Here is a 27,159-nt window from a genome sequence, read left to right on the forward strand (position 1 = left end):
TCATGTGACTTTCTTTTCTGTTCCTCACACCAACATCATCCCACCCCAAAGCCGTTGTATGGGCTATTCCTGATGCTTCCCACACTTTGGTCTCGCCTCCAAGATCACCTCCTCCAAGAAGCCTCCCTTGATTGCCCCGAGCTACCCCACCGTTACACATAATCCCACTACCCTGTTGTATTTTTCTGAACAGGACTAATCTCTGAAATGATCCTGTGGGTTCACTTTCTGGTTGGGGTGTCTCCCCGCTGGGGGTGTATGGTCCTCTTGTCCACTTCTGTAGCTGGATGTTTGTTCAGATTCCGCTGTGGTTCGTGTGCTCAACCCTCCTAAGCAAGTATGAGACAGTGATTATTTTCATCCCTAGATGTGTTTAAGGAATGAATGAAGGTGTTTGAACCAAATGGAATTCAAGGAAGGAAGGAGAGCTTCATTGATTGCACTTTCTTTCAGCCACCCCAGCCTTGCAGCTGTGGAAGTCGAGGGTCTGCGTGGCCTGGGGCTCTGCCGCAGTCCCGGAGATGGCTGCATGTCCTCAGGAGTTGTGCAATCCTGAGCTATGGGAACTATGCATGTGAAACACCCCAGGGCGGGAAGAACCGGCCTGGCCATTGTGCCCGGGGTTGAGAGGAGAGGTTCAGCTGAAAGTTTGGACAGTTCTTGGCATGTAGTCCTCAGGGCCCTTTAGAAAGCGATCCCGCCCAGCTGGCCCTGGTGAGAGCCCGGTCGGGGGCCAGCATCATGCTGGCTGGCCATAAAGAGGTTACTGTGGGAAGCATTCAGATTGCTCGGGAGGCACTAGGAACATGAAAGATATGCTACGCGTTCTTCAGGCCCAAGAGAATCACCACCCAGTGTTAGACTTGGCAGAAGGCTTTCTGCTCCTCTGAGCTGCCTCCTTAGAAAAGGCGCACTGTCTGAATACCGAATGCCAGTCAGTCGTGGGGACATGGAGCTGGACAGAGGACAGGGGCCCGCGTTCCCGGACAGGTGATCCCACACAGCACTACCTGTCTCCAAGGCAACACATCCAGGCCCCTTCTTCCAGGAGAGCCTGTTGTGAAACATTCAGGAATGTTTGTGTTCCTCCAGAGATTGGTAATTAAGAAGAGGCAGAACTGGTTCTCTCTTGGCTCCCTCCCTCACTCCCCCTCACCCCACTAGCATTTGGGTCATTTGATTTCACGATCTGGGTTTTTAGCAGCCCAGGACTTGGAGCCTGGAGGCAGGGACTGCACCGGACAGGATGGGGGTGAATCTCATCATCACAGGATGGGGGCTGTGCATTGCAGGTGGGCCCCCAAGTCCTGGCAGCATCTGAAAGCAGACATCTCTTCCCAGCTCACATTCTTGGCACTTGCCCAAGGGGAAACACGGCAGGCCAGAGAAGCACCCACAGTTTCCCAGAGGGGATTGGTTTAAACGGACAGTTCCTCTCTCTGGGATGAGGAGTGGGTGCACACGTACATATACATGTGCGTGTGTGTATGTGTGTGTTTAAATCCTTGTACAGCTAAAAATGCTTCTCTTCATCCTGATTCTCTGAATGACACGTCCCTGCACACTGAATAATTCATCCCCCTCTTGGCATTTGTTCCAGAGAATCTCGCTGTCCAGATTTCTTGTAAGTTGTATAGTCTTCCAATAGAAGCTTTTCTCTTTCCCATGGAAGAGCTGTAGGAGTCAGAATGTCAGTCCTCTTGTTTTTCCCCATGATCACTTTTAAGGGAAGCCTGAATATCAAACCCAAAGCCTTCCTGTCTCCCCTTGCCCCCTCTGGCCAACACTGGGTCCTCTTGATCCCTCTTCTTTATACCTGTTGAGCACAAGATCTATGTTCACCATAGGCGGGAATCAGCATTTCAGCTTTGGTAGGAAATCCAGTGTCAGGTACATGACTGATGCTTGTAGCTAGCATTTATTTCAGGTCTGACTTCTTGATGTCCAAGCCTGGAACAAGCAGTAAAGTTCGTGGTTTTCTGGAAAAGTAATGCATTTTTGGTGTTTTAGACCTGCCTCTCCTCCCCCAATCTCCAGCCTCACACAGAGAGCTCAGTGAATCACTTGTCAGGATGACTTTAAAACAATTAATTGTCTTTTCATGAAACAATTGTGCATTATCCAAATGTATTGAGTAGTTTTGCACCAAGATGTAGAAAACTGAAGGTGCAAATAGGCTGCAGCTCAGGTGCCTTCTGCCTGCTTCTGATTTCCTCCCAGCCCAGCTTTGACATCTGTATCTCAGGCATAGCTTCTTAGCTTCATAGATTATTCTGTGACTCTCTTGGTCTTGTCGGTTTTTATTAGCAAAGCTCAGGTACTGGAGTGAGGCAGTGGGGCTTCAGGTTATACCTCTGGTGTTTGCCAACTGCAAGATGTTGGGTGTGTTTTCTCACTGGTCAAATAGAGGAAAAGCACCTGCTGCCTAGAGAGCAAACAAACTTGTTTTCTAGGCCTCAATTTAGCCATCATTAATTATTTTGATTACAACTGAGATAGGAATATTACAGAGAAACTAATTTTAAAAAGATTAAAAAGAAAAAAAATTAAATTGCTAAAATCCCTCTACCAAGATAGCATTTTAATGTATATCTTTCCAGCTTCTCTTCTACAAATGCACACACATTTCAGGCAAAAATACTGTATTAAAACAATATCCTATAGCGTTTCTTGTTCAACAATGTCATTTTTTTCATAGTATGTTAAGAACATTCTTCCATGTTAGCAAAATATAAAACACACCATTATTTTTTGTTCTTAGATATTCATTGTCATATTCACCCATTCCACAAATATTTATTGATCACCGATCACTGGGGACATAAGATTCTATTGCTTATATGCACCATTGATGAAATCATTCACTTCATCCCCATGGAAGATTTTTGTTTATTTATTTATTTTTTTGCCTGTCCTGGGTCTTTGCTGTGGCACATGGGCTTCCTTGCCCCATGGCATGTGGGATCTTAGTTCCCCAACCAGGGATCAAACTCATGTCCCTTGCGTTGGAAGATGGACTTTTATCCACTGGACCACCAGGAAAGTTCTCCTTCCTCTCCTCCCCACCTCACCCCCCCCCCCCACCCTGGGAGAGGCAAGAGAATTTTGATCCACACATGGATTCAGGGAGCTGTGGCGAGGGAACATATCTTTGTCTTCTTGGTTTTCTGGGTTGCAAAGTGTAAATAACAAGATTCCTATCTTCATGGCCAGGCTGGTAGGTGAGGCTTCTCAGGGCTGCGCCCAGGGAAAGGAATGAAGCAGAAGAATCTGACTGTGGTTGGCCCGAGCACTCCTGTTCCCTCCCCAGGTGTATCTGTCCTCAGTAACAGAGTTGCCTGCTGTGGAGGGGTAGGCCTGCGTGCAGAGTTTTCCTTCAGAGACCTTTTCAGTGATGTGTTAGATGAAATGATGTTGGATGAGATTTCACTGTTGGTCACTGGTCTTCATTCTCCATAAGGAAGAGGGAACGAACCATTTTTACAGGAGTTTGAGGAGAAGGAGGAGGAGGCACTGAGGAACATGATCTCTTGCTTCTGAAGTCTGGGCAGGGCTTGAGGTGTAGTGGCGGGTTGGGCTGAAGACAATTTTTTAGAAACTTTATCCAGGTTGGCATAGGTGCTTCCCAGTGAAGAGCCTTCTAGCCTAAAGAAATCACCTGTGTCTTCCCCAGCTCTTCATTTTTCACTCTTAGGACAGTGGCTTGTAATTTTCATTGGGGCTCAGCCGAAGATGTCAATTTTCCAGAGAACCTTTTGGTTGACAGCAGGGGCTCTGAAGGCAGGGTGCCTTGTTTGAATGTCATTGGTATAGACATTGAGAATGTTCTTTCATCTTTCTCTCAGTCTCCGTTTCCCCTTCTGGGAAATGGAGAAGAGTGTTCTTTGCGCATTCATGCGCACCAGGATATAAATGTTTTTACAATCATGACTTTATTTAACCTGACAACTTGGAGAGTTATTATCCCCACATTTTAGATAAAAATACTGAGGCTCAGAGAGGGACACTAAGTTGCCATACTTACACAGCTAATAAGTGATGCCTACTGAATCCTTATTGGATAGGGCTTAGTCTGTTGTATATCATATAGACCTCTGCCTCATCCTTCTTGTCTCCCATAATACAGAAGCATGATTAACACAGCTTTGGGGCTATCCATTCCTTCAGTCGGTAGATGCTGTTCTCTGTCTGCCAGACCCTGGATATATAGTGGTATGTGAACACACTAGATCTGTCCACCTGGGGCTCTTTCAGTGTTTCTTTTTTCCCCAACACATTTTGCTTTTCTTTCTTTTTTTTTTTAAATTTATTTAGCTGTGCTGGGTCTTAGTTGCAGCAGACAGGATCTAGTTCCCTGATCAGGAATTGGACCCGGGTCCCCAGCCTTGGAAGCACAGAGTCTTAGCCACTGGACCACCAGGGAAGTCTCAGCACGTATTTTGCTTTCAGCTTGATCTGGGTTGAGTTTAAGAGGGAAGGGGATTGCATGGGCTAGGAGAGTCATCTCCTATGACTTGGAGGGAAGTTCTTGACCAGGAACCCTAGACCCATCCCACTGATCTTTCCTCCTGTTGCATTGTACCTCAGTTTGCCAGTCTGTCGAAAGAGTGTTGAAGCACAGCCTTTCAGTCTTCCAGAATTGGGAGGGGACAGGAGCAGACAGGAGAGGGAGAATATTGTTGTTCAGTTGCCAAGTTGTGTCTGACTCTTTGCAACCCCGTGAACTGCAGCACTCCAGGGACAATATTATTTGTGTGTATTTTAGGCAGATACAGTGATGGGGAGAAGCTAACCGGGCCATCCAAAGGGGCCACTCAGGCTGACTTCGGTGTATCCAGATTTCCTGCTTGCTGCATGCTGGCTAAAGTGCTGAACCAAGGGCTTGTGATGCTTTTGAGCCCTGACAAATCTTCGTCCGTTTAGTTGGGTGGTTTGTCTGTCTGACGTAGTTGCCGAGACTGAGTGGTTACCACCACCTCACTCCCCATTTGGGAAGCCCCAATATGGGGACTTCGAGGGTGGTTATGGCTAAAAGATCACTTTGGCCTGGATTGTACAGAGAAGGATGGCAGTGGGTACAGGCATCTGGGAACCAGCCCAGGAAGCAAAAAAAAAAAAAAAAAAAAATACTGCATTTGGCCAAACTCACAGAGAGGGACCATCTGTTCTTCTAGATGCTGTAGCGAGCTAGCTTTTCTTTCAGAAGGGAAATAGGTAAGACAAACATGGACAGAGCCTGAAGGACGGCTGGGGCTGGAGTGGGCCAAGTGCCCTGCGGGTGGAGAAGCCAGAGAGAGATTCGAGTCTGAGTCCAAAAGCCAGGCTTGACCTTCGAGCCCTTCCCTGTGACCCCTCACTTAGAGGCATAGCAGTGAGGCCCAGAGAAGGCAGGCGACTCGCTCGAATCCCTTCCAAGTTGGCGGCAAAGTTGGGACCAGAGCAGATTCCCTGCCTCCCTCCCAGGTGACCTTATCCTGCTGTTCCGACTCGCGTTCATCTTCCCGGGGACAACGGGGCCAGGGTGCAGAGCTTCTGCATCTGGGGGCCAGCCCAGAGGGGCAGGGAGGCTGCAGGCAGCCACGAGTGCAGCTCCCTGGGGACCGTAGGCTGACGGAGTCTCTTTCTCCTCTCCCTTGCCAGGTATACCAAACCGCTCACCTTTGCCGACTGCATTAGTGACGAGCTGCCACTGGGATGGGAAGAGGCGTACGACCCACAGGTCGGAGATTACTTCATAGACCACAACACCAGTAAGTCCCCTCTACCCCTCCCTCCGCCTCCTGGCCAGCCCCCACGTCTGGAAGAGCTACCAGTAGGGGCTTGTGAAGCCAGATTGTGTTTCTTTTCACACAGAGTTGGATAGAGATGTCAGTGTAGATATAGATAGATAATGTATGCTCATATATAAATAACAGTTTAGAAGAGTTTTAAATAGAATCTAGAACTCTATGTCTCACAACCCATCTCCCCAATTTTACAGAAGTAACCACTGCTAGCCATTTCTTGTATATCACTCCAGAAACTTCCCAGTCATGTGTGCATGTACATATATTCTTTTTTTTTTTTTTTTTTAACGTACATTGATTTCCATAGGGCTTCCCTGGTGGCTCAGATGGTAAATAATCCGCCTGTAATGCAGGTGACCTGGATTTGATCTCTGGGTTGGGAAGACACCCTGGAGAAGGGAATGACTACCCACTCTAGTGTTCTTGCCTGGAGAATTCCATAGACAGAGGAGCCTGGCGGGCTATACAGTCCATGGGGTTGCAGAGAGTCAGGCATGACTGAGCAACTGACACTTTCACTTTCATTGATTTCCATGCACCGTATATAAGATAGATAGCTGGTGGGAATTTGCCATATGACTCAGGAAGCTCAAAATGGTGCTCTGTGATGACTTAAGAGGGCAGGGATGGTGGGAGGGAGGTTCACACATACAGATCTTTTTCACAGAAGGTAGATGTGTCCCTGTCGTCCCCAGATTATTTTTTAGCAGCCACTGCCCCTAGGGCAAGTCCCCAGCAGCTTACAGCATGTGTCTGTAATGGATGGTCTGAGTGAGGTGTGTATGTATCTCCAGCCCATCACACCAGTCAGCCCACCCTCAATTTGGATCTGTGGTCCAATTTGGATATCCTGATCCAGAATGAAGATTCCTAGTGTCTTTGTCTCTGGGACATTGATGGAAGTATAGGTTGAGAAGGGGAGAAGCATGTTGTCTGACAGGTGGAAGAACCCAGGTTGAAGTCTTCCAGGCAGGGAGAGTTGATGTGTACTTGGGCCTCATCCCTTGTGCACCTTCTTGGCCAAAATTATTCCTGTCCTCGGGAATTCACTGCCCTATTTGATCATGTGTAATAGAGGAAAGAGGATTTTTCTGTCTCGATCTCAGCCTTCTGAACTGTGAGATTCCTCTTGTCCTTTCAGGCAAGAGGAGAATGGAATGCAGTGGCACGTGTCCGAAGGTTGAGATTAGGGCACTGAATCCTAGTAGCCCTTGTTTCCTGAGCATGCACTCTTCGCCATGTGCTGGACAAGACACTTGATTAGGCATCATCTCATGCAATCCTCCCAACATCCTTGTGGGATGCTAGGATGATTGTGCGTGTGTGCTCTGTCATGTCCAACTCTTTGTGACCCCATAGACTATAGCCTGCCAGAAGGGAAAGAGCCTGGTTCTTCCACTGGTGCGTCTGTGCATGTGTGATAAGACACTTCAGTTGTATCCAGCTCTTTCAGACCCTGCCAGGCCCCTCTGTCTATGGGATTTTCCAGGCAAGAATACTGGAGTGGGGTGCCATTTCCTACTCCAGGGGCTCTTCCCCACCCAGGGATTGAGCCTGAGTCTGCTACACTGGCAGGCAGATTCTTTACCATTGGCGCCACCTGGGAAGCACTAGGATGATTGACTCTGTCTCATGAATGGAACTTAGAGATAGAAATTGACTGCCCAACTGTCAGGGCCAAAACATGGCAGGGCTGGGATTTGAATTCATCCTGGGAGTGGAGTTGGGCTTCTCCATCCACACTTCCTCTCCTGAGTTTCTGTAGCTCCTGGTCAAATCTCCGCTGTGCCCCTCACCATTCTGTAGTATAAACATTTACCTGTCAGGGCGGTTCCCCAGACCTTTGCCTGGCAAGGCACACAGTAGGTGTGCACTCGACCTTTGCTACCTAGAAAAGGGCATACGTGAATGAATGCATGACTAAATGGGTAAGCGAGCAGCCTTACTGGCACCAAAGCATAGGAGTTTCTGAGAGACAGCTAATGACATTAATTGCATTGTTGGGGGTAGCAAAAGTTTTTATTAGCACTCATGATTGCATATTGGCTAATGAGAATTAAATATGTCTAACTGAGTGTGTATGCGGAAGGAGGTTAATGCTTGGAGGGCTGCATGGTATATTGGGTTAAACACTGATGTGCAGGAACCCTCACTAATCCTTTCCTGTCTCTAATTGCTGAGTGAATCCCCCTCATTGAAATTTGATGGCAGGAGTGGGATTTTCAGGTGCTTCTGGGAGTCGTTGCAGAGATGGGAAGAGGATTATGCAATAGTAGAGTGTATTCTTGAGGGGATGGTGGCAGAAATGGGGGTGTGTATAGGAAAGTGAGCAGATGAAAACCACGATAGGAAGAATTCTCTCTGGTAGTTTTGCCAGCTGTCAGGCTGCAGGGTTTCTTTTGGCTGGAAAGTGCGCCCATTGGATAGAGGGCACCACTTCTACCACTCCTAGAGGACGGAGCCAGTGATACAAATGGTGACCATCACGGCCCACGCGTTCAGAGCTGTGGACTCGGACCAATGCTCTGTGAGTGACTGAAATGGCTGTTTTGTTTTGTTTAATAATTTTATTTATTTTTGGCTGTGCTGGGTCTTTACTGCTGCATGGGCTTTTCTCTAGTTGTGGTGAGCAGGGCCTACTCTCTAGTTGTGGTACACGGGCTTCTCATTAAGGTGGGTTCTCTTGTTGCAGAGAACTGGCTCTAGGTTTACAGGCTTCAGTAGTTGCAGCTTCTGGACTCTGGATCATCAGCTCAATAGTTAAGGCACACAGGCTTAGTTGCTCTGTGGCATGTGGGATCTTCCTGGACCAGGAATCAAGCCTGTGTCCCCTGCATTGGCAGGCAGATTCTTTACCACTGAACCACCAGGGAAAGCCCCTGAGATTACTGTTACAGAGTTATAGACACGATAGAATTGAACGCCAAATTAAATCCACCATCAAGCATTCATTCATTCAGCAAATATTTATCGACCTCCTACAATGTTCTAGGCACTGTACTGGGAGCATGGGGTGGATGAGAGTGCAAGGTGGCAATGATCCTTGCCTTCACAGAGCTTTCATTTTGGCAGAAGTAGCAGAAGATAAACAGAATAAGTAAGCCAATTATATAGTATATTTTAAAATTATCAGGATTATGAGAAAAGGGGGAAGCAGAGCATGGGGCTGAGGTGTGCTGGGTGCATTTGTGGGTGGCAGGGGAGGGACAGTGTTGAGAGAATGCTCTCTGAACTAAGACTTGAAGGAGGTGGGGGGAGTTTCAAGTAGAGAGGGTTGATTGAGCAAAAACTCCAATGTGTGATCACGCTTTGCTTCTCAAGGGGTGACAAGGAGGCAGGTGTGCATATAGCAGAATTTGTGAGGAAGTGGGGAGGAGGGCATCAGGCCAGGTGGTGGCAGGGCCTGGATGGGGCAGCAATCCACCTGAAGGGCTTGGACTTTTATTCCACATGATGGGAGCCATTGAAGGTCCCCTAGAGGAGGAAGTGGCACCCCACTCCAGTATCTTTGCCTGGAGAATCCCATGGACAGAAGAGCCTGGTGGGCTACAGTCCATTGGGTCACCAAGAGTCAGACATGACTGAAGCAACTTAGCACAGAGAATTTTAAGCAGATGAGTGGTGTGATCTGTTTTATGTCTTAAAAAGGGTCATTCTGGCTGCTTTGCTGAGACTAGACAATGGAACAAGGACAGACATAGGGAAACTTGTGAAAGAATATTGCGGTAGTCCAGGTAACAAAGAACAGTGGCCCAGACCAAGGCTATAGTGGTGGAGGTGGTGAAAAGTGGCCTGAGGCTGGAGGTGTTTTCAATACAGAGCCAACAAAGCTTCCTGATAGATTACGTGTGGGGTGTGGAAGAAAAAGGAATGAATGAGCCTCTCTGCGCAGGTGACAGGATGGAGCTGCCATCATTGGATGGAGAAAACTGCAAGAGGAGTGATATGTTTAGGAAGGAAGAACAAGGGCTTGCTGGGATGGGTCACATCCTCCAAGCCTGTTATCCATCTGAAAGAAGATGTTGGTCAGTGTAATGTAGGAATCTGGTGTTTGGAAAAGAGATCTGGGCTGAAGGTAGGCATTTGGGAGTTGTTAGCATATAGAGAGTATTCATTTATTTATTAAATATTTATTTGTTAATTTTTAGGCATTTATTTCTCAGATTTACAGTGATTGTAGCTTCATGTTCTTGCATTGATTTTATTTATCATGATTAGACGGTTTTAATCAGTGATCAATTGTGTTTTCTGTTTTCTCTTCACACTACATCATGGATATTTGAGAGATGCTACCATAGTCTTCATATTTGCCATTTTTAATGTATCGAACAGATGCATCAATATATTGTAACAGATAAAATGAGTGTAGGGTAATACCCATTACAACTGACCTTTTGGGTTCTTTCCATTTGTTTGTTATAAAAAAAATAACACTTGAGGGAGAATCTTTAAGCATATTGTTTGTTCTTCTATGATACTTTCCTGGAGTCACATTTCCAAATGTACCATTACCAAGTGAAAGGTTATGGACACTTGTGAGACTTCTAGTAACTCTTCCTAGTTTGATAATATTTCTAAAAGGTCGAGTCAATCCGTATTACTACAAGCAATGAGGGTCCTGTTTTCCTCATACCTTGATCAGTATATGACTAATTTCACTTCTTTACTTTTGATACATTCATCACAGGTTTAAACTGTTACTTCATTGTGTTTCATTTGCATTCCTTTGCATAGCAACAAGGTTGGACTTTCTCCAGATGTTCTGCTGTTTTTAAGACAAACGTAATTCAAGCCCTTGGAAAATTCAGTAGTGTTAGTCACATGGGTGCTTGTGTGGTGCATGTAGAAAGCAGGCGTGTGGTGGGGTGAGGAGTGTGTGAAGCCCGTGAACTGTGAGCTGTGTGGAGAGGGTGCGGTGTATTTGTAGGTAGAGGTTTGGGGCCTGGGGGAGGAAGAACTGGGTCTCAATGATGGTTGTATTCAATCAATTAAACGTTTGTTGGAAGTAGCTACCTTTTAGAGAGAGAGCGAATGAATTGGAGAGGGATGAAGGGATGATTTTATACAGAGTTGATTTTGTGACATGCTGAATGTTTTAACTATGTCCATGTTTAACTTTAATAGAAACAAGAACTGAAAAATAGTTGACCAAGGGCTTCCCTGGTGGTCCAGTGTTTGGGAATCTGCCCTGCATAGCAGGGGACACAAGTTCGATCTCTGGTGGGTGAACCAGGATCCCACATGCCACGGAGCAGCTAAGCCCACTCGCTGCTCTGAGCCCTCAAGTCAGAGTTAGAGTCTGTGCCCACAACGGAAGATCCCACATGATGTAGCTAAGAGCTGACACAGCCAGACAAATAAATAAACAAGGAAATAAATAGTCGACCAAGGGGGTCTCTAAGAACCTGCCCTGGCGTAAAGTTATCTATTCTGGTGAGATGGAAGTTAAGGAAGGAGAGTGAGCATAGATGGGGCTGGGCATGGGAGGATGTCCTCAGAGTGTGATTAGTTCAGGACAAACAGGCCATCTTCACACCTTGTTTTCTTTCCCAGAAAAAGGGAGGAGGAGAGCTTGAAGAACAGCTATTTACAGATAATTCAAACACTGGCCTCGGTGAATAGTTTTGGCTTTATTCTCACCATGGTTTGTTTGCTTTACCTGGGTGATTGCTCTGCAGCTTCCAGGGAAGCAGTGAGGCGGGGCCCCTTGTTCTCTTTAATAATCAGAAAAGTAGATTCAGAGAGGTTAAGTAGCCTGCCCATTGTAACACAGTGATTACTGGCAGGCATGCGAACGCGGCCCTGCTACCTCTGTGATCATTCTCCCTGTCTCTTCTTTCTTTCGTTGGAAATGCTCACTGGGGCCTATTCAGGAGGACCGAGAGTGAAAGGACCTGTGAGCGGAGGCTCTGACTCAATTCCCTGGGAGCCAGACACAGGACATCAATGAACGCAGCGGACAGATTGTGGACCCATGGTGGCCAAATCTTCCGAATGATCAAGAAAAACCAGAGATCAAGATTTTAATGTATAAAACTCCTTGTTAATCTAGAAAAATGGTATGATGAACCTATTTGCAGGACAGAAAGAGGCCAGGATGTAGAGAACGGATCTGTGGACCCAGTAGGGGAGGAGCGCTTGGGATGAATTGAGAGTAGCCTTGACATATGTATAGCATCATGCGTAGAACAGAGAGCTAGTGGGAAGCTGCTGAGTGGCGCAGGGAGCTCGCTCAGTGCTCTGTGATGACCTGGAGGTGTGGGGGTGGGGGTTGGAAGGAGGCTCAAGAGGGAGGGCTTATATGTATACACATACCTGATCCGAAAAAGTTGGACGCAACTGAGCAACTAACACTGCAAACCTGATTTACTTCGTTGTACAGCAGAAACTAACACAATATTATAAAGCAACTATGTTCCAATTTTAAAAAATTTAAAATGAATACAAAAAAAAGCTCCTTGTTTTTATATACCAGTAGTCAATTCAAAATTGCTAAATTTTGGCTAAGCAAAACTTACCTGCAAGCTGAATTTACCATATGGCTGTGATTATATAATTTCTGGTGTGTCCATCATCTCATACCCTACCTTCCAGCTGGGAAATGACTGAGGAGTTGGCAGTCGATGGGCATTGATTCTTTGACATTAACATTGCTTTGACCTCTTCCATATCTGCTCAGCTGCCAGCTACCCTTTTAAAACCATTTTTTTGTCCTATTCCTTTTTTCTAAATTATCACTGTGTATTTTTATTGGATACATAATTTAAAACATAAAGAAGAATGAAGAAAAAACATTCTACCAACAAGACATACCTACTGTCGATAATTTGCTGTTTCCTCCTAATCTGTTTGAGAATGTACATGTGTATTTTGATAAATACAAAACTATTTATGCAATTTTGTTCCCAGCTCTTTTTACTGTTTAGTTGCTAAATTGTCTCCAATTCTGTTGAGACCTCAATACTTACACCCATTTTTTTATTGTAAGCACCTTTCTGTTTTTTTTTTTTTTTTCAAATTTTTTTCCAAAGACATTATTTTTAATGGCTGTTTTAGTGTATTGTGTAAATATAGCATACGGATTCGAGCAGTAATTTCTTGTGTGACCTTGAGCAAGTCACTTAACCTCTTTATGTCTCAGCTTTCTCTTTTGTTTAACCAGAGTAATAAAAGAATTTTCTCTATAGAGTTAATGTGAGGATTAGAGGAGTAAATAAATACAAAGTAAATAAAATAGTGCTTGGCACAGAGTAAACATTAAATAAGTGCTTGTTTATGATGAAGATGATTTTATACAAATGCATCTTTGCTGAATTTATTACTTTTTGTAATAAATTACTATGGGAGGAATTATTGGATGAAGGGTATTAACATTTTAAGTCTCTTGATTTTCATTGTCAGATAGCCCTTTAGGAAGGCTGTTCTAATTTACATACTGTGTGGACACAGTATGTCTACACATCTTTCGAAATATCAGTTATTTTATTTTCCTTTACTGTTTACCAAAATGAATGATTTTAAGCATCTATAATATCGTTGAGCCTCTCTGTCTTACATTGGAATTCATATCTAATCATTCTGGGTATTCTCTGATTAACTGCAGGTTTGGAAATTGATGCTGGTTTTTTGTGTATGTTTGTTTGCTTAATCCAAATGAAGAGTTCTGCTATTCAGTAGGCAAGTTTAACCCATTTACATTTATTGTGATTTTATATTTATTACACTTTTTGTTCTTTGGTAGATTCTACAGGCCACCAATTCAAATCGTTTTTGAGGTGCTAACCTAGGATCTCTGGGTCTGTTCCAGAAACCACTCAGATTGAGGACCCCCGGGTACAATGGCGGCGGGAGCAGGAGCACATGCTGAAGGATTACCTGGTGGTGGCCCAGGAGGCCCTGAGTGCGCAAAAGGAGATCTACCAGGTGAAGCAGCAGCGCTTGGAGCTTGCGCAGCAGGAGTATCAGCAGCTGCACGCCGTCTGGGAGCACAAGCTTGGCTCCCAGGTCAGCTGTGAGTACCTCCCACACCAGCACCCCCACCAGCATGACCTGGAGGAGGAGGAAATGGCCACACTGCGTCCTGCATGTGTCGCCTCTCGATGCTTCTCAGACCTGCCTGCGTTCTTCCTCTCCCTTCTGGGACAAGCCACCACCCTTCTCCTGCTCCTACTTGTGCTTCGCTATGATTCATCTGCCATTTTCATTCCATTTCCTTTCATTCATTTTTCATCTCAGAATGCCAGCTGAGTTACCTATCTCCCTATTTGAAGCCCTTTAGTGAGTGGGAGAAGCGGGGGTAGTTTTTGGTTAATGTATAGAGTTTCAGTTTGGAAAGATGAAGACATTTTGGAGGTGGATGGTGTTGATGGCTGCACAACAGTAAAAATGTACATAACGCCTCTGAAATGTATATTTTGAAATGGTTAAAGTGGTAAATTTTATGTTATGTGTATTTTTTTCACATCACTCTTTCCATGGCTTACACAGCCCCGTGTGATCAGACTCCTGCCAGCCACTCCCACATCTGCCCATGCTCCCAGTCACTAGGATCTAGATGTGCTAAGCACACCCATTCTGCTCCCCTAGCCTGCCCTGCACCTTTCTACCTCAGGGCTTCTGTCCTTGCTGCTCCCCTGCCTAAAAAGATTTTCTACTGATCCGTTTGCACAGCTGGCTCCTCCTCACCCTTCCAGTCATCTCCTCCGAGAGGCTTGCTTCTGACAACTCCATCCTCAGATGCCCTTCCCAGCATTAGCCTCTGTAATGGCTGTTTATTTTGTTCATAGCACTATCACAGTACATCTGCTTATACATCTGTTGGTATTTCCTAGCGGGGGAAATTTCCTGCTTCCCTTGTTACCCTCATATCTGCAGGAGGAGAACAGGCACCCCAGCCCTTCATTCTCAGTGTAGGGAAATGCAGATCCATAGCTCTCAAAGAGCCCATTGACCATTTCTGATGTTTTGAGGGTTTTTTTTTTTTTTTAATCTTCTGCCACTATTTTTTAATAACTAATCCTTTTCTATGTTTACTGAGTGCTTACTAAATGCTTACCAACAATCTGAATATGTTATTTCAGCTAATTCTCATAACAGTTCTGTGGGGAAGCACAATTAATATCTTCCTGTAACATATGAAAAATCTGCAGTGTAGAAAAGACTAATAGCATACCCAGGGTCTTACAGCTGGTGACAGGTGGTAAGTTGCAAACACAATCCTCTCTCCCAGCATCTGCAGTTTGGGCCAAGGGGCCAGCTTTAAGCCATGGTGTCAGGGCGTCCATGCCTTGGCTGGGTCATCCAACACTCCCCCTGTATGAAGCCCCCGCTTTGAGAAATTTGGTCTGGGAGGAGGACAGTGAGTAGGTTAGTCAATGTCCCAGCCCTACCCTTTTCCTTGGCAACTCAGGGAAAAACCCAGAATCTCAGATTATAGAGAAGAACTGCATTACACTCATTAGCTGTTTCTAGGTCAAATGTCCTAGAGACCGTCATGAGGGTTTTAGCACTTAATCTGTCTTAATCAGCTGGGACTGCCATAGCAAAATACCACAGACCAGGTGGCTTTAACAACAGACACTTATTTTCCCACAGTTCTGGAGGCTGGAATCCTGAGATCAGAGTGTCAGTATGGTTGAGTTCTGGTGGGACCCTCTTCTTGTCTTCTCACTGTGTCTTCATGGCAGAGAGAGAAGAGAAAACAGCAAGCCCTGTGGTGTCTTGACCCTTATAAAAGGTCACTAATCCCATCATGAGGGCCCCATCCTTATAACCTCATCTAACCCTAATTACCTTCCAAAGGCCCCCTTCTCCGAATACTATTATAATAGGGGTTGTTGCTGCTGCTGCTGCTGCTAAGTCACTTCAGTCGTGTCCGATTCTGTGCGACCCCATAGACGGCAGCCCATCAGGCTCCCCCGTCCCTAGGATTCTCCAGGCATGAACACTGGAGTGGGTTGCCATTTCCTTCTCCAATGCATGAAAGTGAAAAGTGAAAGTGAAGTCGCTCAGTTGTGTCCGACTCTTCGTGACCACATGGATTGCAGCCTACCAGGCTCCTCCGTCCATGGGATTTTCCAGGCAAGGGTACTGGAGTGGGTTGCCATTGCCTTCTCCGACAATAGGGGTTAGGACTTCGATATATGAATTTCTGGGGAACACAATTCAGTCCATAGCATTATTCTTACCAGAACCCTGGAGGGAGATATTAATATCCCTAGTGAAATTCAGATTCAAATAGATAATTTTTTTTCTTTCTCTAGTCTGAAATAGTGACAAGTGTATAGAAAAAGAAACCTTCCTGTTTTGAAGATTAGAATGTATACAGGGACCCCAAGTATCACCCCCTGAATAACTTACTAACTTTGGAGGGTAAAACTTATTTTTTATATTGAAGAGCTGCAGCCACCACCGCCTTACACAGGGGTTAAATTAGCACCACCGATAATGAGGCAAACTGACATTATATACTTTCTGATGTGATGCAGTAAAAAACATCACCGAGGATTCTTGACAAAAATGTTTACTCTCAATCAAATCATGAAGAAACAACCAGACAAATCCATACTGCACAGTATCCTACAAGATAATTACCCTATACACTTTCAAAAAATAGTGCTGTGAAAAAAACAGAAAGAGAGGCAATGTTCTAGATTACAAAACGAAAAAAGTCTAAGGAGACATAAACCCAATGAAGTGTTTGCACCTTGACTAGACCATAGATAGAGGGGAAAGCAGCCATAAAGATATTCTCAGGCAACTGGAGGATTTTCTTAGGTATGATAATGACTTTGTAGCTGTGTAGGAGAATGTCCTGTTCCTAAGACATTCGTGTGACATCATGTCTGCAACTTAATTCCAAAAAAAAGTCCGGGACGGGGGGAAATGAAAAAACTATGATGTCAGCCTGAGTGAGATCAATGACACATTGATGGTTTTGGATATGGGATGGGTTTTTCCCAATAATCATATATTGAGGGCTTTTATGATCCAGACAGGCATCCTACTGAGAGAATAAGAGTGCAGGGTGGGATAGACAGAACAGATGTGGGGAAATGCTAAAATTGGTAGGTCTAGGTGAAGAATCTTTCAATATTCATCTCTTTATGCTTTCATATTTCCAGTAGATACAAAGTTTTCAAAATAAAAATTTAGGGTGGGGAAAAGAGCCAAGTGGCAGCAATGATACATTCTTGGTGGGAGCTATCCTGTGTGTTAGGGATATTTAACAGCATTCCTGGGCTCTGCCTATAGCATCTCCCACCCAGAGTTGTGATAACCAAAAATGAGTGCAGACACTGCCCCAGGGTGGGTGAAGTTGCCCCCAGCCAAAAACCACTGGTCTAGGTAAACCACTTAGCACAGTTCCCTTAGAACATATTAATAGCTCAATAAATATTCTCCTGATAAGAAATATATTACATAATCTTTTGAGAATGTGGACTCTAGCTGGACTGCTGGGGTCCAATCCAGGATATGCAACTTCCTAGCTGTTCAGCTTTGTACAAGTGATGCTGCTTCTCTCTGCATGAAGTTTTTCATCTGTAAAATTGACAGGGACTTCCCTGTGGTTAAGACTCTGTGCTTCCAATGCAGAGGGCATCTGGTTGGGGAACTAAGATCCCACATGCTGTATTGTGTGGTCAAAAATAAGTATGAAACTGACATAATAATAGTGTTACCTTCCACCGATGTGTTATGGGGCTTGTACTTGGAATACTAGTTATCACATTCTTAAGCTCACGATAGATAATATCAATATTTATTTGATATTATTAATTTGTTGGCATTGAAATGACCAAGATTTCTAACCAGTCCCTGGAACCAGTAAGAATAGGCAATTCCTTATAGAAAGTGATTGAGGCAGCCCTGTCGTATGACTTCAGTGCTTCCACTGAGTGCTCCATCAGGTTCAAAGGCACCGTCATTTTGAATGTTAAAGAAGGAATCAATAGATAGCTAGTGGGAAGCTGCTGTGTAGTGTGGGGAGCTCAGCTCTGTGACCTGTGATGACCTAGAAGGGTGGGGTATGGGGGTGGGAGGGAGGCTCAAGAAGGAGGAGATGTATGTATGTTATAGCTGATTCACCTTGTATAGCAGAAACTAACACAGCATTGTAAAGCAATTATCCTCCAGTTAAAAATTAAAAAAAAAAAAGAGAGAATCATCTCAGATCACTAGTTCTAGGATACAAATCAGCAAGGAATGGGGGCGTCCCTCAGCCCAAGCATCACAGTGAAACAGGCATGACCCAAGGCTCCTCATGACTTTCTTAGGGTTTGACAAGCCAGGTTTGCCTTCCAAGTCAAGCTCTCTGGCATGTTGATAGACCGGTGAGGTCACATGCCTCCCTCTAACTCAGATGACCTGTCAGGGCTTGAGAGTTTTGCCACCTGGCCTTGACTGCGTAGGGCTTGGCTACAGGTGGGGCTCTGCCTTGGGGAAGGAGGCTTTGTTGGCATCACTGATACACTCTCTCACCCCGTGGGGAATGAGGAGAGAACTCTGACTTAACATGCATCTATCGAATTTCTGCAGGTCCATGTGCTGGCCACTCTACATATGTTGTATCAAATAACCTTGCTACACACACACACACACAATCCTACAAGATACTGTTGTTCCCATTTTACAGATAAGAAAACTGAGGCCCAGAGAGAGAAAGTAGCTTCCCCAAAGTTTTCACACTGTTAAAAAGTGGCAGAACTAGTTTTTATACCCATGGTATCTGACCCCAAAACCAATTCTCTTAATTTAACCCAAGTCAGTCAGTCAAATTCTAAGGTTTGAGGGCTGCACTGGGGTTCTTCCATCCTCTGAAAGATGAGAGCTCGGGAGAGCTGTGTTCTTTGGGACCTCACCACACTCCTTCCTCCTCCGTGCCTTGGTTTCCCATTTGGAAAATCAGTCATTGGGCTCCTTGTTGCTAAAAATGCCAGTTAAACCACCTACTTGCTTTCACTCATTCCTGAAACTAAGAAAATATCAGATAAGAGATTTTTAAGGCATACATGCACAAGGACAGGGAGACTTGGAGGAAAAGGCAGCAATAAAATGTGGAGACTTAAAGGCAGAAGGACAGATAGCAACCTATCGGATAGACCAGAGGAAGGAGGAATTGGGCTGACAGTGAAGAAAATCAGGCCTCTGGTCTACCTGAAGCACATGCAGAAGCCTCAGGAATTGGAGGCATTGGCTGTCTCTGTGGCATGGGAGTGAAGTTAGGAGGCCATCAAAGAAGACCGGAGGAAAGTTATTTCTGAGACGCAAGCTGCCAGATCTCTTCCCCAAGTCAGTGAGACCCAGGCCACTGCCCGTCTCCAACCTGATGAAAAACTGGAGGCTTATTTTTAGGAGAGAGTAAAACAGAGTCGCTGGACCACAGGATACCAGGCAAGTTCAAAACCGAGGTGCGCCGTACTGAAAACATGATATTCAATGAACATGAACTTGAGGATTGAGACCCCAGCCAGCATGTACCACTTGACTCCCAGAAGAGTCCCAGGCTATTGCCTGCCAGGCTGGCCAGTAGAAGAATCTGGGGAATCTGAGTCTCTTCTTTTCAGAGAAAAGAGATATAAAGAGAAAAGATGAGACTTCCCTAGTGGCCCAGTGGCTAAGAATATACCTGCCAGTGCAGAGGACATGGGTTCAATCCCTGGTCCAGGAAGATCCCACGTGGTAGGGAGCAACTAAACCCATGTGCCACAACCAGAGAAGCCCGCGAGCCCTAGAGTCTGTGTTCCGCAGCAAGAGAGGCCACCGCAATGCAAAGCCCAAGCACCTCAACTAGAGAGGAGCCCCTGCTTGCCACAACCAGAGAAAAGCCCACACAGCAACAAAGACCCAGCACAGCCGAAAATAAGTAAATCAATAAGATTAAAAATAAAGAGAAAAGATGTGAAAACACTGACAACAAGGATTCTTGGATGAAGCGGTCCAGCTAAATCACATACACCACATAACCCGCAGTGAATCTTGTAACCCATCTCCCACAAACTCTGCTCCAGCCAGCTTTTTGGGTCCCCAGTTTAAGTGTGAGCGGACGGCTGAGTTTCTGGACATCTAAGGAAAGCCTCTTACAAGAACAGTAGAAATGAAACAAACACCTGGCAGTGGGGAGGCCCTGTAGGAAGTGGAGAGTGTGCGTGGAGAAGAAAACATGGAGAAAAGCTCACAACCGTGAAAGTAAAACAGGATGCTACAATTTTATAAATAGGAGCGTTCAGAGAGCACAAAAGAGCCTTTGGAAATTGAACTATGAAAGTAGAAATGAAAAAGCCACAGGAAGCCTGGAAGGTAAAACTGAGGAAGTTTTCTAAAAAGCAGAACAAAAATACAGTGAGATGGAAAAAGAGCATCAGGCCAAGAACTCTATCTGAGTAATGAAAGCTCCACATAGACCAGAAGAAACATAGGGAGAGAAGCATCAGTGACATAATTTAGAAGAAAATTTCCCAGAACTGATAGAGGAGATTGAAAGTGCTCAGTGAGCACCCAACACAGTGGATAAAAGTTAACTCACACCAAAGACATATCATTGTGCAACTTCAAACACTGGGAACGATTCGAGATTCTAAAAGCTTTTGGAGAGGAAAAACTAGGTCACACAAAAATGATCTGGACTCAGAATAGCTCCTGGCTTCTCAGTAGTAACACTGGAAATCTAAAAGACAATGGGGCAATGCCTTCAAACATTTAAGGAAAGTCATTTCCGCCCCAGAATTCTATATCCAGCAAAACTACCTCTAATCATGGATGTTGTTGTTGTTGTTGTGTTGCTAAGTCATGTCTGACTCCACACACAAGTCTTTCCAAGTGTTATTTCCTTCATGCCTCCTTTCTCAGGAAGCTCCTGGAAGTGATATTCTACCAAAATGAGGAGGGAGTCACAGGGGGGAAGACATGGAATTTAGGAAGGAGGAGAGAGAGAGGCGGTGGGGGTGAGCGTGGGGGAGTCCAGCCGTGGGATGCCAGGCATGCAAGGAGAATACAGACAGACATCCAGTGAGACAGAGCCCAAGAGAGGAGCTCAGTGAGAGGAGACTTAGATAACTGGCCAAGGGTGAGGTTGGTCAGTGATGAATTTGTGGAAAGTAAGCACACATAAAAATGATAATTATTAACTTTAAGAAAACCCCAAAAATGGGCTGGAAAGAAAAAGTAAGCAAAGTTGGCTACATGCCTTGGCCCTGAATAGTGTTCACAGAGTAAAAGTAATACAAACACTGACGGTGTCTCCGTCCAGAGTTATCTGTAAGGAAGATGAGGAGCTGAGAGGGGTTGCCCTGTGTGGGGTAAGGGCTGGGAAAAGGAGTGAGGCTAACACTCCATCCTCCAGAGAGAAATGAATAAATGATGCCTAAAGCAGGAAAAAAAAATCAAGAAACGGTGATGCTTGCATATTATCAGACACACAGGTTTGGACGCCCAAGCAACTGGCTGAACCTGTTGAAATGGTTCCTTTTTGCTAGTGAGATAAGCGGATTGGGGAATGCTCTTTTTTTATAGCAAATCTGGGATGTATAAAATATGTAGCATTTTATATAGACTGTTAGAGTGTTCATATATAACTTGAATAAAAACTAAAAAAAAACTAAAAAAAGATGTGATCTTAAAGGCAATCTCTCCTACGCCTTGTTTGAATAGAGATTATTTTGTTGTGAGTAGCTGAGGGGTCACGGACACAGAAAGGAAGTTGATGACCTGTTTCTTGATTGGAGTGCTGGTCACTTGAGTGTGTTTCTTTTGTGAAAGCCCACCAAGCTGCACACATATGATATATGCGCTTTCCCATTCCTGTATGTATTTTTTTTTTTTTACTTCAGCAAAAAGACTGCTTGAAAAATAACAAGCCACATCCTATTAGCAGCTTTGGACAGAAACAGCGCATGTCACAGTGATTCTCCAGAGGGCGATAGTTCCAGCCCCTGGTGAGCCAGTTGGCAGAGCCTCATCCTTCTCGGGTCCTCCCTCGAGGGTTTCTGAGTGTTCCCGTGGAAGAACTCCCGCCTTCCACAATCTGCCCTGGCAGCGCTGGTCCGCACGGCCACCCTCTCCTTGTTAGGGTCAGGACTTGCCGTGTGTCATGGGCTCTCCCCGGCTGCTACCACGCTCCCCTTGGCCCTTCCCGCAGTGACGGCCAAGCCCGGCAGCGCGGGTGAGCAGGGTGGCTGCAGGATCGGGTGCTCACAGAACAGGCACACTCCTTTTTCGGTGTATCTTGTTTCCTCACGGATGACTCTCCTGTCTTTTCACCAAGCTTTTACTAACCATCCGTGGGTAACAAAGATTGTCAATGACCTTAAAATTTTGTCCGGAAGTGCCTATCTGGGCAGTTTGCCTAAATCAGTGCTTCCAGCTTTGTATCCAACCAGGTCTCTCCCCTGAAACTCCGAAGTCCAGCGGAGTTAAAGAAGTTAGAGCGCAGGAAGGGAAAGCTTCAAACTGGAAACAAAACATGTATCCCTGTTCCATGCTCACAACAAGGGCTGTGAGGTCCTTCCTATCCAGGTGTTCCTGCCACTCATCTTTTCTGAGAAAGTCCAGCCTCAGTCACCGTCATCCTCATCATCACCATCATTCCAAACTCCGCAGAGGTGAAATGCTGCCCATGGTGCAGGACATCTTGTCAGTTTCTACGCAGAGCAATTTTATTTCCCAGACTTCCCAGTGTTTCATTTTAACTTTCTGAAAACCCAATTGCACTCATCTCACACATTAGTAAAATAATGCTTAAAATTCTCCAAGCCAGACTTCAGCAATAGGTAAACCGTGAACTTCCAGATGTTCAAGCTGGTTTTAGAAAAGGCAGAGGAACCAGAGATCAAATTGCCAACATCTGCTGGATCATTGAAAAAACAAGAGAGTTCCAGAAAAACATCTATTTCTGCTTTATTGACTATGCCAAAGCCTTTGACTGTGTGGATCACAATAAACTATGGAAAATTCTGAAAGAGATGGGCATACCAGACCTCCTGACCTACCTCTTGAGAAACCTGTATGCAGGTCAAGAAGCAACAGTTAGAACTGGACATGGAACAACAGACTGGTTCCAAATAGGAAAAGGCGTACGTCAAGGTTATATGTTGTCACCCTGCTTATTTAACTTATATGCAGAGTACATCATGAGAAACGCTGGGCTGGAGGAAGCACAAGCTGGAATCAAGATTGCCGGGAGAAATATCAATAACCTCAGATATGCAGATGACACCCCCCTTATGGCAGAAAGTGAAGAAGAACTAAAGAGCCTCTTGATGAAAGTGAAAGAGGAGAGTGAAAAAGTTGGCTTAAAGCTCAACGTTCAAAAAACTAAGATCATGGCAACTGATCCCATCACTTCATGGGAAACAGTGGAAACAGTGGCTGACTTTATTTTTCTGGGCTCCAAAATCACTGCAGATGGTGACTGCAGCCATGAAATTAAAAGACACTCCTTGGAAGGAAAGTTATAACCAACCTAGACAGCATATTAAGAAGCAGAGACATTACTTTGCCAACAAAGGTCTGTCTAGTCAAGGCTATGGTTTTTCCAGTGGTCATGTATGGATGTGAGAGTTGGACTATAAAGAAAGCTGAGTGCCGAAAAATTGATGCTTTTGAACTGTGGTGTTTGAGAAGACTCTTGAGAGTCCCTTGGACTGCAAGGAGATCCAACCAGTCCATCCTAAAGGAGATCAGTCCTGGGTGTTCATTGGAAGGACTGATGTTGAAGCTGAAACTCCAATACTTTAGCCACCTGATGTGAAGAGCTGACTCATTGGAAAAGACCCTGATCCTGGTAAAGATTGAGGGCAGTAGGAGAAGGGGACAACAGAGGATGAGATGGTTGGATGGCATCATCAACTTGATGGACATGGGTTTGGGTGGACTCCGGGAGTTGATGATGGACAGGGAGGCCTGGCGTGCTGCGGTTCATGGGGTCTCAAAGAGTCGGACATGAGTGAGCGACTGAACTGAACTGAACTGAAAAGCATAATCAGAGGCTTCCCTGGTGGTGGAGTGCTAAAGAATCCACCTGCCAATTCAGGAGATGCAAGAGGTGTGGTTTTGTTCCCTGGGTCAGGAAGATCCCCTGGAGAATGTAACGGCAACCCACTCCAGGGTTCTTGCCTGGGAAAACCCATGAACAGAGGTGCCTGGTGGGCTTCAGTCCATGCAGTCATGAACAGTTGGATGTGACTGAGCACTCACGCTACACAAGCATAATCAAAAGGTCCCCCTGGTGGCTCAGATAGTAAAGAATCTGCCACAGGTTCAATCCCTGGGTCTGGGAAGATCCCCTGGAGAAGGAAATGGCAACCCACTCCAATATTCTTGCCTAGGAAATTCTGTAGACAGAGGAGCCTGGCGGGCTACAGTCAGTGGGGTCACAAAAGAATAGGACACGATTTAGCAACTAAACAACAGCAGCAGCAAATCAAAAGGTCCACTCCAGTATTTAAACCAGGTCCAAAGAGCAGAGCAGCAGCCCCTTCATGATTGTTCCTTCTACTGCCATACCCTGAAAATTGCCTGCAATCTCCAAATAAGCCTCTTTAGCCTCAGAAAAATCCAGGTCCCAGCAAGTGATGTTAAACAGAAAGGGGAGGTGATGAAACTGCTCAGAGGGTAAGATTAAGGACTCAGGAGAAACGCTGCTCTGGCCTCTCTGGCCTTTTCCTGAACAGTGCCTGTCCCTTTCCTGGACAGCGGGATTGTGTTTAAAGACACCATGAGTCGTGCTCAGGGCCCATTTTCCTCTTCACATCAGCAGGCAGGAAGCTCAGAGCCAGGTCTGTGGTAGCGGCAGGTCAGAAATGGGACCTCATGCCATGCAGTGAGCCCAGCTTCACGCCACTGGCTTCCTCACTCTCGCTGTACATTTATTTCATTTTCCTTCCTTTTAGATGGCTCGCTCTGTGTCCATTTTTGTAAGCCTTAAAATCCTTTATCAAGACACAAAGACATTCTATTTTTAAAATGCACTAAGATTACAGCTGCAGGCATACCTCGTTTTATTGCACTTCACAGAGATTGTGGATTTTACAAATTGAAGGTTTGCAGCAACCTGGCATTGTCAGATGATGGTTAACTTTTTTTAGCAATAAAATATCTTTTTTTATTAAAGTATGTACATTTTTTAAGGCATAATGCTATTGCACATTTAATATATTGCAATAGTGTAAACATAACTTTTATAGGCACTGGGAAACAAAAAAATTCTTGTGACTCACTTTATTGTGATAATCACTTTGTTTCAATAATCCCTTTATTATGGGAGTCTGGAACCAAACCCACAAGATTTCTGAGGTATACCTGTGTATGACAGAACTGTAGGTAAACATTGAAAGGTAACGTGAAGAGAAGATAATTGTATTAGGATGATAGGGTTACAGGTAATTTATTTTCCTTTTCAAATGTACATTAATATCGTAAAGTACATTAAATGATATTTTTAGTCATTTCTTCTGTTTAGAAAATTATGTTTGTGTTAGAAATGGTAGAAAAGATAGAAAAATACAAAGATGAAAATTAATTTTATTCATCATCCAAATCTCTAAATATAAATATTATCTTTTTAGTCTATTTCTTTCTTGTCTTCTTCCACATATGTGTATGTGTGTTACCTCTGTATATTTTCAAATTTATTCTTTCTTTATAGTTTTTCATAAATTACTATTTTTTATTTAACAGTAACTTTTGGGGATCTCCTAAATATTTAGTATCCTTTATTTTTAGCACCATCATTTATTTGTTTGTTTGGTTTTTGTCATGCACATAGCATGAAGAATCTTGGTTCCCCCACCAGAGATCAAACCTGCACTCCTCCAATGGAAGTGCAGAGTCGTCACCAAGTGGACCACCAAGGAAGTCCCTACACCATCGTTTTAAATCACTTATGTTCTACAGTCCTCATTTTATATGTATACCCTATTTATTTAACAAATTCCCCTTTGATGGACATTTAGGTTGTTCACTAATAGTCATTCCTTTCTGAATTTATCTAGATGGCCAAATAAGCCAACTTGACCAAAATATGTTTCATCTACAGAATTCCTTTTTCTCTTTTTGCAGTGGTCTCTGGTTCGTCATCCAGCTCTAAGTATGACCCTGAGATTCTGAAGGCTGAAATTGCCACAGCAAAATCCCGGGTAGGTCCTCTCTGCTTATGCTATTGATGGGGGTCCCGGAGGCAGCTTTTGGCTAAGAGCCTACCCACAAGACCAGAGTAGATGCTTCAACCAGGCAGTGACAGCTGCTGCTGACTAACAAGCCCCTACGTAACAGCAGCAGTGGCTGCAGTAGCCCTCGTTTTAGTGATAGCTGTTCTGATAGCAGCTGCCCTTTCACAGGCAATCACTCTAACCAGGCGTAGTGCTGAATGGTTCATGAGTGATACCTTATGCTCTCGCGACAATCCTGTGAAGTAGCCACTGTCACTATCTGCATTTTAAAGATGAGCCAACAGAGGCTGGGTGGGATTAAGTAACTTGCTCAAGGTCACACTGGACTCAGGCTTACCCCAAATTTTTCTTCATGGAAGGTGCTGTCTTCCTAACCACTGCTTGTTCTGCATTGTCGTGTTTAATTACTTCCTGCTTACCTTAGGGGACAGATGGTTTTCGTCCCCCTTTACTGATGTGGAGACTGACTGAAGACCAGTACTTAAATGACTTGCTCAAGGTGAAGTCAGTGCTGTGAACAGGGGTTTAGGTCTACAAATCCAGATGCCTGTAAGAAAACATGAAAGGGGAGAAGGGGCTAGGGATGAGGCAGTAGGGGCCTGTGTAGCCTAGGAGGGTATGTCTCGTCTAAAGGAGTAGTGGGATTTTAGCCCTGAGCTCTTGTGCCCATGCTGGAACGTGGGCTCCGCATTGGCACATCTTCAAGTATTTTGAAGAATACTGTGTATCTAGGCCTAGTATATGAAATAGTTCAATATTTAATTATTAGCAACAAATTTTTAAAAATTTTTATTTATTTTTGGCTATGCTGGCCTGCGCAGGCTTTCCTGTAGTCACAGCAAACGGGGCTACACGTTAGTGGTGCACAGGCTTCTCTTGTTGCAGAGCATGGGCTGTAGGGCGAGGGGGCTTCAGTTATTGCACCCTGAAGCTCGCGGGCTCAGTAGTTGTACTTCCCAGGTTCTAGAGCACAGGCTCATTAGTTATGGTACGCAGGCTTAGTTGCTCCCTGTGTCTCCTGGCTTTGACAGGTGGATACTTTACCACTGAGCCACCAGAGACGCCCATCGGCAACTAATTTTTAAAAATTTAGTAGGACTGCAAGCCAAAGCATTTCTGCAGGCTACAGCTGGCTTCCCGGCCAGGTCGTGCCTATAAAGCTACTATGCTGCCTCTCGCCTCCCTGCCCTACAATAGTGAATCCAGTA

General features: G+C 44.9%; 1 protein-coding gene across 2 annotated transcripts in view; it reads left to right on the forward strand.

The window, feature by feature from the left end:
- Positions 1-27,159, forward strand: part of WWC1 (WW and C2 domain containing 1) — a 153,210-nt gene that overhangs the window by 68,880 nt on the left and 57,171 nt on the right. For both annotated transcript variants that reach the window (XM_065919050.1, XM_065919051.1), the window contains exons 2-4: positions 5,641-5,750; positions 13,594-13,797; positions 25,842-25,918. In XM_065919050.1, the coding sequence (XP_065775122.1) occupies positions 5,641-5,750; positions 13,594-13,797; positions 25,842-25,918 (391 nt within the window). The remainder of the gene's footprint in view (positions 1-5,640; positions 5,751-13,593; positions 13,798-25,841; positions 25,919-27,159) is intronic.

This window comes from Muntiacus reevesi, chromosome 1 (genome assembly GCF_963930625.1).
Source record: "Muntiacus reevesi chromosome 1, mMunRee1.1, whole genome shotgun sequence".
In the NCBI taxonomy this organism is placed as follows: domain Eukaryota; kingdom Metazoa; phylum Chordata; class Mammalia; order Artiodactyla; family Cervidae; genus Muntiacus; species Muntiacus reevesi.